At 41.3% G+C, this 16857-nt stretch overlaps 1 protein-coding gene across 5 annotated transcripts in view; it reads right to left on the bottom strand.

Moving 5' to 3' along the window:
- The window catches only part of dock1 (dedicator of cytokinesis 1), a 617564-nt gene that overhangs the window by 141039 nt on the left and 459668 nt on the right, over positions 1-16857 (bottom strand). For 3 of the 5 annotated variants that reach the window (XM_078223434.1, XM_078223436.1, XM_078223439.1), the window contains exons 32-33: positions 7667-7714; positions 6035-6093 (exon numbers count right to left, since the gene is read on the bottom strand). In XM_078223434.1, coding sequence (XP_078079560.1) covers positions 6035-6093; positions 7667-7714 — 107 coding nt within the window. The remainder of the gene's footprint in view (positions 1-6034; positions 6094-7666; positions 7715-16857) is intronic. The other 2 variants (XM_078223435.1, XM_078223437.1) reach the window with 1 other exon arrangement.

The following is a 16857-nucleotide window of genomic DNA, read 5'->3' as shown; positions in this document are numbered from 1 at the left end:
TCAACCACATCACAACTGACTTTTTAATATAATTCTTCATGGGAAGTGGCTGACTAGGCCAGCACTTATGCCTATCATTCATTGCCCTTGAGAAGGCAGTGGTCTGCTGGCTTCTGGAACCGCTGCTGTCCATGTGTTGCAGGAACACCCACAGTGCTGTTAGGGAGGCAGTTTCAGGATTTTGACCCAGCAACAGTGAAGGAATGGCGATATAGTTCCAACCCAGGATGGTGTGTGCTTTGGAGTGGAACTTGCAGGTGATGGTATTCCCATGCATCTGTTGCCCTTGTCCTTCGAGGTAGTTGAGGATGCAGACTTGGAAGTAGCAGCCTTGGTGAGTTGCTGCACAGCAAATGGTACACACTGCTGCCACCGTGCATTGGTGGCGAGAGGAGTGAAAATTTAAGGTACAGTGGTGCCCCGTTTTAATGCGATGGTTGGGATCCATAAAATGTGATTGCAAATGTTATCGGGGTCGCGCTAAATCGGGGTCGCGCTAATTCACTAAACCGGAAATAGTAAAAAAAAAGGGTCCGTCGCGCGATCATGTATATCCGATTTTGCACTAAATCGGGGCTCCACAGTATCAGATAGGGTGCCAATTAAGTGGACTGTTTCGTGCTGAACTTCTTGAGTTTTGTTGGAACTGCACTCATCCAGGCAATTGGAAAGTATTCCATCATATTCCTGACTTATGCCTTGTAGATGGTGGACAGGCTTTGGGGATTCAGGAGATCAGTTACTCTCCACACAATTCCCAGTTCTCTGAAAAACTCTTGTAGCCATGGTATTTATATGGTTGGTCCAGTTCAGTTTCTGGTCAATGGTAACCCCAAGGATGTTCATAGTGAGGGTTTCTGCAATTGTAATACCATTGAATGTCAAGGGGAGATAGGTAGATTTTCTCTTGTTGGAGATAGTCATTGCCTGGCACTTGTGCAGTATGAATGTTACTTGCCACTTATCAGTCCACTCCTGAATATTGTGCAGGTCTTGCTGCACATGAACAGGCCGCTTCAGCATCTGAGTAGTTGCAAATGGTGCAGAATATTGTACAAATATCCGTGACCATCCCCACTTCTTACCTTATGATAGACGAAAGATCATTGATAAAACAGCTTAAGATTGCTGGTCATAGGATACTACGCTGAAAAATTCCTGTAGCGATGTCTTGGGATTGAGATGAAGGACCTGCAATAACTACGTTTGTACTGTTTGACTCCAACCAGTGCAGAGGTTTCTCTCTGATTCCCATTGACTTCAGTTTTGCTAGGGGTCCTTGATGGCACACTCAGTCAAATACTACCTTAATGTCAAGGGCAGTCACTCTCATCTCACCTCAAGTTTGGACCAAGACTGTCGTGAGGCCAGGAGCTGAATAGTCCTGGCAGAACCCAAACTGGGCATCAGTGAGCAGATTATTGCTGACTAAGTACTGCTTGGTAGCACAGTCGAAGACACTTCCCATCACTGATCTTATAAGTCAATGTCATCTGCACGCACTAGTCCCATATTCCTGATTCTCTTATATCTATAAATGTATTGATCTTTGCCCTGAACATTCTCAACGGCAGTATCTTCTGTTCTGGAGTATAAGTTGGGGGCAGGAGTGGAAATGAGAGTGATTTCCACTTGGGGAAGGGGTAGCTGGCCACATATGATCTCATGCTGTTCAGCTTATTACGTATGCATGCACAAGAAGCAAGGTGAATCTTCCAGCAAGGTGGGCAGGAAGTTGCTGTCCCCATCGTTACCTCATGGGGTTGAAAATCCTGGTGCAATATTTAAAGAGCAACCCAACAGCAATTCAAACCAGGAGCACCAGCCTGGCTGTCGTTCCAACGGAGTGAACTACTGCCAATAACAGGACATTGTAGAGCAGACAATGTGTGGCCTCATAATTCAGTAAAGCCTCCCTATCCTTTCTCTTCCAGGCCATCCAGGAAAACCAGGTGATGTTGCTTCTCAGGAATGGCATCTTCTGACCACAGCAGCCTGGACAGATGGTGCATGTGTGACATGCTTACCCTCTTGAACAAGCCCCAGTTGAGTCTATCTTCCTTCCCAGCTCAACCTCCTAAATAGTCGTGGATTGAATGGCTTCCTTCCCTTGACAACTCCTAACATGCCTTGGACAGACTGGCTTCCTTCCCTGGACACTTTCCTAACATGACCTGGACAGTCTAGCTTCCTTCCTTGGACATTCTTCCACCTTAGGTCTGCCTGCCTCCCCTGTCCAGCCTTTGTGCAGTTTGGACTAATGGCACTCGATCTCAATCAAGAGGTTGAAATTCCTGAGTGGCCTCCAAGATGGCCAAAGCAGCAGCTACTTGCTTCAAAGTCCAGGCAGATGTCTACCTCGACCGATGCATGTCACTTATATGCAGTCGTAAATATGACGTTCTAATTTCTTGCTAGCAGAGAACTTAATTTGGAGGAGGCACTTAATTCTGACGAGCTGGCCTTTTAATGAGCATGCATGACATACAAATGCAAGCAAAAGGACTTCCCGACACTGTTCACTGGGAAGCTTGATCTGCCTTTAAAATCTCAAGAACTTAATTGCAAAAGTTCATCCTGCCATTGGGGAAGTGATTTTTGGTCTCCCATCAAATCAAATTTCCCTGCCTACCAAACCTCTTGCTGCTAGCAGGCCCGGAAGATCCTGGCCAATGAGTAAGCCTGCACAGCCCTCTGGGGTAGAGAATCCCAAAGCTCCACTATCCACTAAAATGAGAAGACATTTCTCATTTTCGCAGTCCTAAATTACCTGTCTCTTATTCTGAGACTGTCCCCTCTGGTACTAGATCTCCTCCACCAGGAGAAATATCCTTCCTGCATCTACCTTTCAACCCTGTAAGAAATTCCCAAGTTTCATCCCAGTATGAAAATCACAACAACGGGCAACCATTTTAAAATTTGGCTTTGCAGAGCCAGGAATTCTCCTATCTCTGCGCATCTGACCCGGCAGTAAAAATATTGGCTAAAGTGTTTGTTTAGTTTCGTTGCCATTTCCTTATTCCACATTATAAATATTCCTGTGCCAGCCCATATTTGGCTTCGCTAATCTTTTCCTTTTTACATTCTTATAGAAGCTTTTACAGTCCATTTTTATGTTTCTCACTAGTTTACTGTCACATTCTATTTTCCTCATTCTTTATCTGTTTCTTTGTTGAATTCTAAAATTCTCAGGATTATTATTTCTTTTGCAACTTTATAAGCCTCTTCTTTTAATCTAATACAATCTTAAACTTCTCTTTTTAACATCTTTTCTTGTTAACTCAATAAATAAACAGTGAAGATCTGAACATGCAGAAACAGGTGGACAATAATCTTGATGTGAAATAACTTTGCTGAGAGCAGGCGGCCTCTTCCCTGAGACGGACTCTGGGATTAGTGCAGCTGAACAGGGATGAGCTGGAGCTGAAGTCTCCCCGGGCCAGCTTCAGGGTTCTGGGTTTTTGACTGAAGACAAACACTGGCCTAACTCAGACACTGATCCTCAGGCACAGTTGATCCCTCCCAGGCTCATTTTAGGATGCGACCTTCAGTCTGGAAGATGTTTCATTTTTTCCTCTTGTTCTGCCTTGGCTTCTTCCAGCTCTCATCTGAGAAATCCCTTTGGTGATGGGAGCCGGTTTGGCCCAAACATGGAGGTCTACCCCCTTCTCCTGCTCTTTTCCTCTTCACAACAATGTTTCCTCAAGTCTCGCCACCTCATCCAGAACATCTGGCCTCCATTCCACATGGACTGGGCTGGATTCTCAGCTAGTCTTGCTGAATGTTGGCCAAGACTTCTCAAGTGCCAGTGATCGGTGATGGAGCAGGGCCGCTATGGTCACTCAGCTGCCATTAGCTCCAAGCATTAAAGAGCAGTCGATAAAGTAAATCTACAGCTATCTGCTTTAAATCTCATACAAACTTCTGAACAAATAATCCTCTGCTCAAGTTGCAGACCGTGAATCAACCACCTGCCAAAGTGCTTTTGTGTGGGCGTGTTGTAAAGCAAAAAATAAAATGGACCAATTACAGAGAGCATAATTCTTTTCCAACATTTTTTCTTATTTGGCACATTTTATGTTTTGAAAATATTATGCGAAAGTTGATTGGATAAATGCTAGGGCATACTGCTAGGGCAAAGGACAAAATTTCATGGCATACTAGGACAGTTCACATGGCACACCAGTATGACACACTGGTTGAAAACCACGGTCCTACACTTTGCAAGTGGATAAACTGCACTTTTTTAAAGATTTGGCTGGTTTATTTTTCTACATTTTAAAAATTGGTACATTTTGCTCACGGCTACACTGTTCATTTGTCACTGTTATGCAAAGATGAAATTTCAGCCAAAGGAAGGATGTCATTGAAGCATCAAACCACCTCCAGGATTGTTCACTGTAAATTTGATGATGCATTATTTTATAGAAAGAATATGCAATGCAGTGTATTTTTCTGCTGGGACCATGGAACTCTCAGAAAGGGGAATCTTCCATCAGATCTGCATAGTCTAGCTTTGAACCTCGGCAGTCAAAGCACAGGCTACCGCACTATCGAGATAATGTCTGAAATAGGTCCTGATAATACTACATTCTTCTATCACTTATCCTATATCATGCTGAACATATACCTCCCATCATCAAAACTGCTTCCTCCCAGACGAATTGCAACTTATCTTCACACTTGCATCATTTTCTCTGTGCTCAAAGCCTTGTCCATGCCTTCTTACCACTAGAGGACTAGATCAAAGTCTTCTCAAAGTCTATCTCACTTGGGAGATAATTTCATGGGCATATCAGAATTATTTTTGAGGGGGAGCGATAGTCTAATATTTTATGCTGTATTGATGTATGTGATTTCTGGCTATAATAGCATTTAGTTTATTGATGCATACTTCTGAGTGTCATTGTATATTACACCGATGTTCCAAATGAAAAGTGATCTTACTGATATTCTCCAAACTTAACCAGGAATTATGGTGTCAAGTTTTTCCACTTGTTTTTCATCTGGTTGCAATGGTTAAAAATAGAACCAGAAAAAAGTTCTTAAATCAGTAAAATAAAAATGGTTTAATGATCTTTAATTAAAATCATTACAGGAGAAACATACTGACAATTAAAATGATAGACAATAAAAATAAAATGGTTTCTGGCAGTGTCGCTTCCGATTGGAGCATTCTTGCCTCGGTGTTAGGAGTTTGCATAGAACTGTGAAAACTGCATTATTCTTTAGTTATTCATTTATGGGATGTGGCCGTTATGACAAGGCCAGCATTTATTACCCCTAACTGCCCACAGGAAAGGGTGATGCGTCACCTTCTTGAAAAGCTGCAGTCCGTTGCAGAAGTTTTGAAACAATTGATTGACTTGCTAGGCCATTTCAGAGTAGAGATAAGGGTCATCCACATTACCAGATTGGAGTTACATACAGGCTACGCCAGATAAAGAAGGCAGGTTTATTTCGCTAAACGACATTAATTACCAGCTTGGTTTTTATGACAATACGACCATTTTATGGTCACATTATTGACTCTAGCTTTTTATGCCAGATTTATTTTTAAATGACTGAATTTAAATGCCTCAACTGCTGTGGTGAAATTTGAACTCGCGTCTCTGGAATGTATATTAGTCTAGGTCTTGTATAACTATTCCAATAATATAACTGCTATGTTACCATAGATAATTTCAGATCTGGATCTTATTAAAGAATTGAGGCATTTTCATGGTGTCCTGGTCAATATTTATCCCTCAACCAACAACAAAATTGATTAACAGATCACTTATCTCACTGCTATTTACCGGACCTTGATGCCGAGCCTGTCTCTAAAATCATCAACTTTTAAAAGGACATGTGAAGCACTATAAATATGAAGCTTTTTTCTGTTTATTTTGTGCACTCCAAATTAATATCCATTTTAAACAATGGCCATAATAATTGCTATCCTGACAAAGACGGTGAGTTAAACATAAAGTATACTAATTTCCTTGCATCAAAAAGCATTAATGTTACATATTTATTCAAAGGTACAACTTACCAAGATTATACCACATGTCCCTGATCTCAAATCCGATTTGTCTCCTCATGTCACCATACCTGAGAGAAAAAACATTAATGCAAATTTACTTTGATATCCTTAATATTGCGCTTGTTTGAATATGGAACTAATTGTTTCCGAGGAATAAAATTTGGCAGCTGAAACACACATCGGAAGATCCCATATGAAAGAACATTGTTGACACTCAGATCAAACAGCATCTGTTTTAAAAAAGGAGCAGTTCAAAGGGATGGGAAAAGGAAAACAAAACACAAAATGGGCTTCCAACATTCCATTTCTTTTGTTTGTTTTTATATGCTGCTCACCTGCAATATCTTACAGTTCTGAAAAAAGGATAAGGGGCTATGACTAGAAATGTTAACATGTCTCAGATGCTGACTGACCTGCTGAGTGTTTCCAGCAGTTTGTCTTTGACTGAAGCTTTAACGCTTGCTACAGGAGGATGTCTTTTTTAAATTACCATTGTTTGAATAAATTTGCCTTCCAAACAAAAGTGGCTAGAATTTGGGGAACAGAGTGCGGGGAGAGATAGTGGACTAGACACTCTCCTCCAACACTTGGGGTGGAATTTTCTTGTCCTACCCGCCACAGGAATCGTAGCAGGCGGGACACAGACCATGCGAAGGTTCATTGCCCTCAAGCAGGATTTTCTGGTCTTCAGGCGAGTGTGGGCAGAAAATCCCACCCTTGATCTCCAATCTACGTTAAACTGATATGATGAAAAATCCTCTTGGTTCACATAAATTAATTTCACTTTGAATCCTATTGCAAGTAGTCTCCATGCAGTTCCCACTAGCCATCGTGGGCATGAGAAATATATCAAATAGCACACCGATTCACTAGCAGGCAGTTTTTAAGGTGTAGGCTGCAGGGGTAAAGTAAAAAGAATTTAACTTTGCAACCATTATATCTGGTGTGGGAATACTTGATTCCCATAATGTGCTAAGTGAAAAATCCTCCAATTCCTAGTTCCAATATCCATCACCATGATAAGCAAACAGTAAGAAAAAAGCTGGGAATTAATTTTTGAAGATAACTGTTTATTTGATTGATATGATTACAAATAACAAGCCTTTGCATGAGTTTTGAATCTTTATGAATTTTGTTTGATGTTAAGTTCTGAATTTTAACTAACCAACAGTTAATACCAGTCTCCTTTATTCACATATATTCAAATAACTTCCGAATATCTAAATACTCTTTTATAAGGTACTTATTTCTTCAGAGAATAGCAATCATAAAAATATAAAACACAATTTAACTACTAAAACATGTACAGAGGTTTCGAAGTGATGTTCAAATATTGATTCAGCTTTCATCTCAGCCCCAATTAACTGAGGTAATTTTCATAGTTATATACTTAATTAATATAAAAATCACAAAATGTTTTGATTGCGTTATTAGTATGCATTAAAATGTGTTTAATAAAGCAATCTCCAGGAAGTTCAAAGTCTTGGTGACAAAATCACTGTTGCCAATTACTTGATTCACTCACTCATAATTTTTCCAAATTCCAGGTTTGCTTCTCATTTGTCTGAGGGCAGCACATCCTTATGCCTCTCAGTAATGTTATACATGCATAATAAAGCACAAGGTGTGTTGCAAGCTCACCTGAGAAAGTAATCTTGTGCTGCATATTGCTTTGTAATCTTTACATTTCTAAGAAACAGAAACAACTTTTCGGTCCACTCTTTACTATCAATATTCTCTTTCCTCCGCATGCTTTGAAATGTGCACACACGCATATGTACCTTCTTCTACTCAACAGCAATCCAAGTTTGTCTTGTAACTGCAGTGCATTTTACACAGCTTTGTTAAAATGTTGTATTGCTAGGCACAAATATAACTTTGACAGTTCATTCAAGTGCCAAACAGTATTCTAAACAGCGTAGGGTCAATTGGCATCTGCCCTGGCATTGTACAGGAGCAGCACATTGTACCAGTCCAGGCCCAGAACTGTCACCATTTCCTGTTCATGGGCATCTCTGGTTCAGGCTGATCTCCTGGCTAAAAATTTAATGACTAATTTGGGCTGGAAATGCCTCATCCCATCTCTTTTTGCATACTAAAGCTGGCCTACGCCAACTGTAGGCACATCTCCATCACCCCCAAGACTGCCCTGGAAATCTCAAGGAAAAGTAAAAGTGGCAAAGATCACTGAAATTGGTCTCTGTCCCTTGATGCCCACAACTCCATCCAGGAAATGGGTGAATCCTTGATGCAAGGCTTAGAAAAATCATCTCAACTCGACTGCAACATAACTTGATTTACAGAGTTACACAAAACTTCACATTCATGTTACAGTAATTGGCAGTCAGACAAACGTCTATTCCAGACCACATTTGGTGAATAATAGAGGAAAAATGTACAAGAGAAAGCTGTGAAAACAAATCAAGATTGAATGAAGGTGACACATGGTTCAATATGCCCTCGAGATGTTCTGAGGAATAGCCGTTCACTGGCAAGGGGGCAAACATCATGAAGAAAAATGACTCATGGCAATCAAACTACACCATGTGTAATTCATACTTACACAAGCAAAGATTTTAAGCCTCTTGGAATTGGACATACTGGCTGTGAAACATCAATTATTAGCATAAATTGCTACAGTAATTAAAATATAAAAACATAAAATATTCACTTTCACATACTAACCTGTTGTCAAAATACAAAATCTTACGTTATAATATGCAGCATATTAAAGATACAGGTGAGATAAAATACATTTGCCTTGCCCTCCCATTTTGCTATATTTTCTACATAAAATATTTAAGAGAATGTTTGCATAAATATAAAGCAAGCCAGCTTTACTTATTACTAAAGTGCAGCATAAAGTGGCCAGTTCTTCAAAAACTCTCAAAAGTGGTATAATGTCTGCGATAGACATCTTTGAGATGCTTTAAAGTATTGACCTTTGCATGTGTCACTACAATGGAATTCAAAACTGATACTAAACATCAAGACAGTATTATTTTGTTTCCTGAGATGCAGTGGATATCCATATTTATCAGGCAATTGGTTATCATTTATTCAATACTTCTCATGCTCGACAGAAATATTCTTATGTTTTTATTTCTTCCATGAATTAGCACTTTTTTGTTACTCACACTCTCCTGGAAGCGCAGGGAACTTGCTAAGACACAGTTCCAGACATTCCAACATTTTTCCAGGTCCTCATTGCACCCATTTTTTAAAAAAAAGATAAACTGCAGATCTAGTAGATATATTGGTTTTGTCCCTAAAGATTGGAAGGTAGCAAATGTAACCCCACTATTCCTAAAAGTAGGAAGAGAGAAAATGGGAAACCAAAGGTCAGGTTGCCTGACATCAGTGGTGGGGAAAATATTAGAATCTATTATTAGGAATGTGTTAACAGTTGTTATCATCCTTCCATCTGTTTATGATGAACATGCAGCAAATCCACTGGGGATGGGACAGCCTTAAATATTGAAAGGTGATGGCTGAAGAGACCAATCTGTGAAAAGCAGGTTCTGCCACAAGTGTCGCAGGTGAAATGATTGTTGTTGTGGATTGTTCTTTCTCATGTTAGTGCCTATCGCCAAGCCACTTCAGCCATTGATTACTGTTACGTGCTGCCCCACAGGTGGTGTCACCATTTTTCTTTGTTATCAGCTAGTATCTCGCAGATGTGAAATTTGATGTTCAAGGCCTTCATGTCATGCTTCCCATCTAAACTGACAAAGTTTTAAGCAGAGTCTCACTTCACGTTCTGTAATACCAGGAACCACCCAGCCTCCCTGGCTGCTTTGTGCCAGTCAGTGGGAGGCACGGTGGCGAGCACTGCTGCCTCACAGTGCAAAGGACCCGGGTTCAATTCCAGCCTTGGGTGACTGTGTGGAGTTTACACATTCTCCTCGTGTCTGTGTGGGTTTCCTCCGGGTGCTCCGATCCCCTCCCACAGTCCAAAGATGAGCAGGTTAGGTTGATTAACCATGCTAAATTGTCCCTTGGTGTCCCAAGATGTATAGGTTAGGGGAATTAGTGGGGTAAATATGTGGGGAGACGGGGATAAGGCCTGGGTAAGATGCTCTATCGGAGAGCTGGTGCAGACTCGATGGGCCAAATGGCCTCCTTCTGCACTGTAGGGATTCTATGGTTCCCTTTCATGTTTCGAGCAATTGTAAAGGAGCCCTCCTTTTCACTAATGTGCCACAGACCATTTTTATGGGTGGCTGGGTGTGGCCCTTCTGCCATATTCAGTACAGTCTCACTCACTGACTTAATACCAGGGAGTTACGCCCAGACACCTCAAATTAAATAAGAAAGTTAAAATGGCTTGGGCCTTACATCAACGAACTGGAGTGAGCTCAATATTTATTCCACAGACTTCACAGTTGCTGCTGTCCTGAGCTAAAATTAGCACAAGAATGCCAGTACATGCTTGACTATTAACACACAATATATAATGCATTTTGACAGTTAAACTAACTGGGCCTCTTCTTTTACTTAATAGGAAAATAGGTTTTAAGATGTAACACACTTTAATCAAAAGACACAAAGTTCAGTAGATTTATATTGCATTTGATTTGACTGGACAGGAAACTATGCAAGTTGATTTAATAGATTTCATGTCTGTTGACTTAAATTTTTGTATATATGTTGACAGCTGTCTTCTTAGGCTATTTTTGTTCTGCAATGAACTACTGTACTCTTCATTCATTTTGGCACACAGATGATGTCTCATTAAGCTTGGAAGAATATCTGTTTTCCTTGTCTGACAACTTCTAATAGATTAATAATGGATTCTGTTATAGTACAAATCCACAAGGCATTAACCCTTCTCAGCTGCCATCTTTAATGTCTATGAAAGTACTGCGCCACTAAGGATAACTAGTTGTAATTTGTAACTGATCCCTCATTACAAAAAATAACTTTATCTTTTAAATAACCGTAATTTGATCCTCAAAATTTGTCTTCTCGACCTTTTGGCTACAGGTGCTGTACAGTGATTAAAATTCTCAGTTTTTTGCTACTTTTATTTAGAAATGAAGTTAATGTAGGAAAGATATTTTCAATAAAAGCTAATCTGTTTCCAGAAGTTCAAATGTAATGACATTAATGTGCAATTTCAACCTTGCCGATTTTTCAGTATGTCAATGATGTTTTGGGTACTATATGTTCCTTCTGGTAAGTGAAGTAGATAAAAGTGTGGAGTGTTTGTTGTTATTTTGCAAAACGTTTAAACTAACTTTAAAATAATTTTGCAATGGTGGATATAAGAAAGTTTAAAGCGTCTGACACAAAACATATCCTTAAACGTTCCCAAAGCCTAGTAGTTAAAGGCACTACACGCACTATTGTAGTATAAAGCCCTAAGCAACAGGAGGCCTGAGATTTGGTTTCTAATTCATACAATGTAGAATGGGACCACCAGGGGAATTAGAGGAGGGAAAGAACAAATTAAATTGGAAAGTGGATAGGGGAAAGGATTTTGAGAGTAGATCTGGAAAGAAATTAAGCAAGAGGCATAACAAGGGGCTGAAGATTGGGGCTTCAATGAAAAGTTGTTTGGAGACAGTTCCTATTGTGTTTAAGATATATTATTTAGTCGATATATCAGACTTTGATAATGCTGGCTATTGCATTTGTAAGTTTTTACTTTTTGGTCCAACTATTGCAATTGTGGGACATTGTCATTTGAGTGAAGATGTTTCTTATTTTTTCATTTGCAGGACATGGGTATTGGCTATCCTCAATTTAAGAAGGTGGTACTGAGCATCTTCTTGAAGTGCTGCAGTACCTGTGATGTAGGTACATGCGGATTGCTGTTTGGCAGGGAGTTCGCAGATTTTGATCCAGCAATGAACAGCTCCAAGCCAGGATGGTATGTTACTTGGAGAACTTTGCAGGTTGCGGGGTTTCCTGTGCCTGCTGCCCTTCTTGTTCTAAGTGGTAGAGATCATGAGTATTTTGATAGGTGTTGTCAATGAACCAAGTCAAGTTACTACAGTATATTTTGCAGATGGTACACAATGCAAACATGTTGCACCAGTGAAGGTTTATGTGGTAGATGGAGTTCTGATCAAGTGACCTTATTTGTCTAAGATGGACGTTTCTCATATTATTGGAGCAGTCAAGTGGACAATATTCAATCACACTACTGACCAGTGCTTTGTAGATGTTGGAAAGGCTTTAGGGACTCAAGAGGGATTCATTTGCTGCAGAATACTCTGCTTCTGATCTCTTCTTATAGCCACAGTATCTGGCTGGTCCAATTATGTTTCTGGTCAATGACAACTCCAATAATGTTAATTGGGATTTAATGATAGTAATGCCCATTGAATGTCAAAGGGATGTGATTAGACTCTTCCTTGTTAGAAATAAAAGTTTATAAATTAGTGTCACAAGTAGGTTTACATGAACACTGCAATGAAGTTCCTGTGAAAATCCCCTAGTTGCCACACTCCAGCACCTGTTCGGGTACGGTGAGGGAGAATTTAGCATGGCCAATGCACCTAACCAACATGTCTTTCGGACTGTGGGTGGAAACTGGAGCAGGGGGAGGGGTGATCTTTCTCTACACCCTAGCTATGACTGTAACACTACATTCTGCACCCTCTCCTTTCCTTCTCTATCTCCAATAAGCTTTGTCTATATAGCGCACAAGAAACAATACTTTTCACTGTATACTAATACATGTGACAATAACGAATCAAATCAAAATCAGTCCAAAGATGTGCAGGTTAGGTTGATTGTCCATGCTAAAAATTGTCCCTTAGTATCAGGGGGATTAGGAGGATAAATACATGGGGTTACGGGGATAGGGTGGGATTGTTGTCAGTGCAGACTCAAAGGGCCGAATGGCCTCCTTCTGTACTGTAGGGATTCTATGATTTCAAATCAAAAACAACGGAGGGTGTCCTTGCTGTGAAGATGGGACTTCACTCAAGGTTATTTTTACAACGTTGTCATGAACAGATGCTTCTGTGACAGGTAGATTGGTGAGAATAAGTTCAAGCAGATTTTGCCCAGTCTGGCAGCTATGTCCTTTGTGACTTGGCCAGCTTGATTAATAGTGGTGTTACCAAGATGTTGAAATTACCCACCTAGAGAACATTTTGTGCCCTTGCTACCGTAAGTGCTTCTTCCAAATAGTGTTCAACGTGGAGGAGTACTGATTTATCAATCGAGGGAGGACCATAAATGGTAAAGAGGTTACCTTGCCACTGTCAGAAGTTAATTAAATAAAGTCCAATGAAGTAAAACCTTGCAGCTAAGTCTCACTGAATTTTCAAAAGTATGCCGACTCAGTTTTGTTAGGTTGAAGCTAGGGGGACTCCTTCCATTGCTTTGCATAAAACAAGAGTAGACTGATAGGTCAGTAATTGGGTGTAATAAAAACAGAGAGCTTTGGAAAAACTCAGCAGGGTTTGCAACTTCTGTGGCGAGTTTGAGTCCAATATGACTCATAGAAACTAGAAGCAGGAGCAGGCCTTTCGGCCCTTCGAGCCTGCTCCGCCATTCATTTTGATCATGGCTGATCATCGAATTCAATGTCCTGATCACCTCTTCCCCCCATATCCTTTGATCCCTTTAGCCCCAAGAGCTATATCTAATTTCTTCTTGAAATCAGACAATGTTTTGGCCTCAACTACTTTCTGTGGTAGCGAATTCCATACATTCACCACCCTCTGGGTGAAGAAAGTTATCTTCACCTCAGTTCTGAAAGGTTTATACTCAAACCATGACCCTTAGTTCTGGATTCCTCCACCACTGGGAACATTCTGAAACTACTCTGTCTAACCCTTTTAGAAGATGGCTGGAATTGCGGATAGCGAAGAGCATTGTCGGGCAATACAGCAGGATATAGATAGGCTGGAAAATTGGGCGGAGAGGTGGCAGATGGAGTTTAATCCGGATAAATGTGAAGTGATGCATTTTGGAAGAAATAATGTAGGGAGGAGTTATACAATAAATGGCAGAGTCATCAGGAGTATAGAAACACAGAGGGACCTAGGTGTGCAAGTCCACAAATCCTTGAAGGTGGCAACACAGGTGGAGAAGGTGGTGAAGAAGGCATATGGTACACTTGCCTTTATAGGACGGGGTATAGAGTATAAAAGCTGGAGTCTGATGATGCAGCTGTATAGAACGCTGGTTAGGCCACATTTGGAGTACTGCGTCCAGTTCTGGTCGCCGCACTACCAGAAGGACGTGGAGGCATTGGAGAGAGTGCAGAGAAGGTTTACCAGGATGTTGCCTGGTATGGAGGGTCTTAGCTATGAGGAGAGATTGGGTAGACTGCGGTTGTTCTCCTTGGAAAGACGGAGAATGAGGAGAGATCTAATAGAGGTATACAAGATTATGAAGGGTATAGATAGGGTGAACAGTGGGAAGCTTTTTCCCAGGTCGGAGGTGACGATCACGAGGGGTCACGGGCTCAAGCTGAGAGGGGCGAAGTATAACTCAGACATCAGAGGGACGTTTTTTACACAGAGGGTGGTGGGGGCCTGGAATGCGCTGCCAAGTAGGGTGGTGGAGGCAGGCACGCTGACATCGTTTAAGACTTACCTGGATAGTCACATGAGCAGCCTGGGAATGGAGGGATACAAACGATTGGTCTAGTTGGACCAAGGAGCGGCACAGGCTTGGAGGGCCGAAGGGCCTGTTTCCTGTGCTGTACTGTTCTTTGTTCTTATGAGATTCCCTCTCACTCTTCTAAACTCCAGTGAATATAATCGTAACCGATTTTGTCCCTCCTCATATGACAGACCTGCCACCCCAGGAATCAGCTTGGTAAACCTTTGTTGTACTCCCTCTTTCCTCAGATAACGACACCAAAACTGCACACAATACTCCAGGTGTGGCCTCACCAACGCCCTATACAATTGCAGCAACACATCCCTATCCCTATACTCAAATCCTCTCGCTATGAAGGCCTACATACCATGTGCCTTCTTTACTGCTTGCTGTACCTGCGCACTTACTTTCAGTGACTGACTTTCCTCAGTGTTTAAGTTGAGTCATATTGGACTCAAAATGCTAACTTTGGGCCCGATTCTCCCATTACGACCTGCAATTTTCCTGGCAGGTCCGGTCAGGAGAATCGCGTCATCAGCATTTTTCGGTATTTGCGCACGCGCCAAGAATGCATGCGCATCTCCCAGAGCCGGAGAACAGTCACAGTCCAGACCACACTGGAAACCGGCGGGGAGACAGATAAGTCATTTGAATCTTTTTTTAATGTAGTTTAAATATGTTTTGCACGTCATTATCGGGAACTTGCCGGTCCCGATAGAATCTCCCACCTTGCCAGGGGTACTTCATTCCAGTGGGTTTAGAATAGCTCTCCACATTCGGGGAACTAGTGGGAATTGTGTGAGGGCCGCGATCGGGCCATGGGGGGGGGTATTGGGAGGGGCAGCACTGCGGGGGTCCCGGGCTGGCCATCGATCGAGCTGGCCAGCAAACAGGGAGACTGACAGATCGGGGCCACTGTGACCTGTGCAGTGGGGAGTGGGGAGATTCGGGTCTGAAGCTACACTGAAAAAGCAGTCGTGAACTGGAACAGTTTTTGATTTGATTTATTATTGTCACATGTATTAACATACAGTGAAAAGTATTGTTTCTTGAGCACTATACAGACAAAACATACCGTTCATAGAGAAGGAAATGTGAAAGTTCAGAATGTAGTGTTTCAGTCATAGCTAGGGTCCAGAGAAAGATCAACTTAATGCAAGCTAAGTCCATTCAAAAGTCTGATAGCAGCAGGAAACAAACTGTTCTTGAGTCAGTTGATATGTGACCTCAGACTTTTTCGCGACGGAAGAAGGTGGAAGAGAGAATGTCCGGGGTGCATGGGGTCCTTAATTATGCTGGCTGCTTTGCCGAGGCAGTGGGAAGTGTAGACAGTCAATGGATGGGAGGCTGGTTTGTGTGATGGATTGGGCTACATTCACAACCTTTTGCAGTTCCTTGCCATCTTAGGCAGAGCAGGAGCCATACCAAGTTGTGATACAACGAGAAAGAATGCTTTCTATGGTACATCTGTAAACGTTGGTGAGAGTCGTAGCTGACATGCCAAATTTCCTTTGTCTTCTGAGAAGTTAGAGGCGTTGGTGGGCTTTCTTAACTATAGTGTTGGCATGGGGGGATCCATGAGAATGTAGGATAATAACTAATTTTAGCTAATGGTGTGTTTGTCTAAACAGAGTCAATGTATTTAACTTTACTTAGGTTTCCCTTGGGGTCAGAGTAGTGTTTTCATTAGGTTGATTGATAGAGACAGATTCACGTGCTAATGGGAGGAGCTAAGCTTTAGGGAAGATACACAGTTTCTCTATTTTCCCACCAATACAGCACTTTTGGGAGAAAGGCCCGCCTTTGTTTCTCTCTCAGCAGATGCTGCCAGACCTGCTGAATTTTTTCAGCAGTTTCTGTTCTTATTTTAGATTTCCAGCATCCACAGTATTTTGTTTTTAATTAAGTTTTGATTTAGTTAATTAAGTGGGCTGGATTTGTCCTGTTTTTATAGATAGGACACACCTGGGCAATTTGTCAGGTAAATATGCCAGTGAGCTGTACTGGCACAGCTTGACGAGAGGTGAAGATAATTTTAGAGCACTCATCTTTATTATCACTATGATGATACTGTGCCTTTAAGAAATGTATCTATATCATGTTTCTTGTAAGGGATATGTTTAAAATTCAACTCTGTTTTACAAGGTGCCGATTTGTCTGGAAAAAACATGCAGCTCTATAATGAGAATGTAGGATGATAATTCATTTTAGCTAATGGCGTGTTTGTCTAAACAGAGTCAATGTATTTAACTTTACCTAGG

The sequence above is a fragment of the Mustelus asterias genome, chromosome 11, assembly GCF_964213995.1.
Source record: "Mustelus asterias chromosome 11, sMusAst1.hap1.1, whole genome shotgun sequence".
Classification (NCBI taxonomy): Eukaryota; Metazoa; Chordata; class Chondrichthyes; order Carcharhiniformes; family Triakidae; genus Mustelus; species Mustelus asterias.
This window is presented reverse-complemented; position numbering and strand designations above follow the sequence as displayed.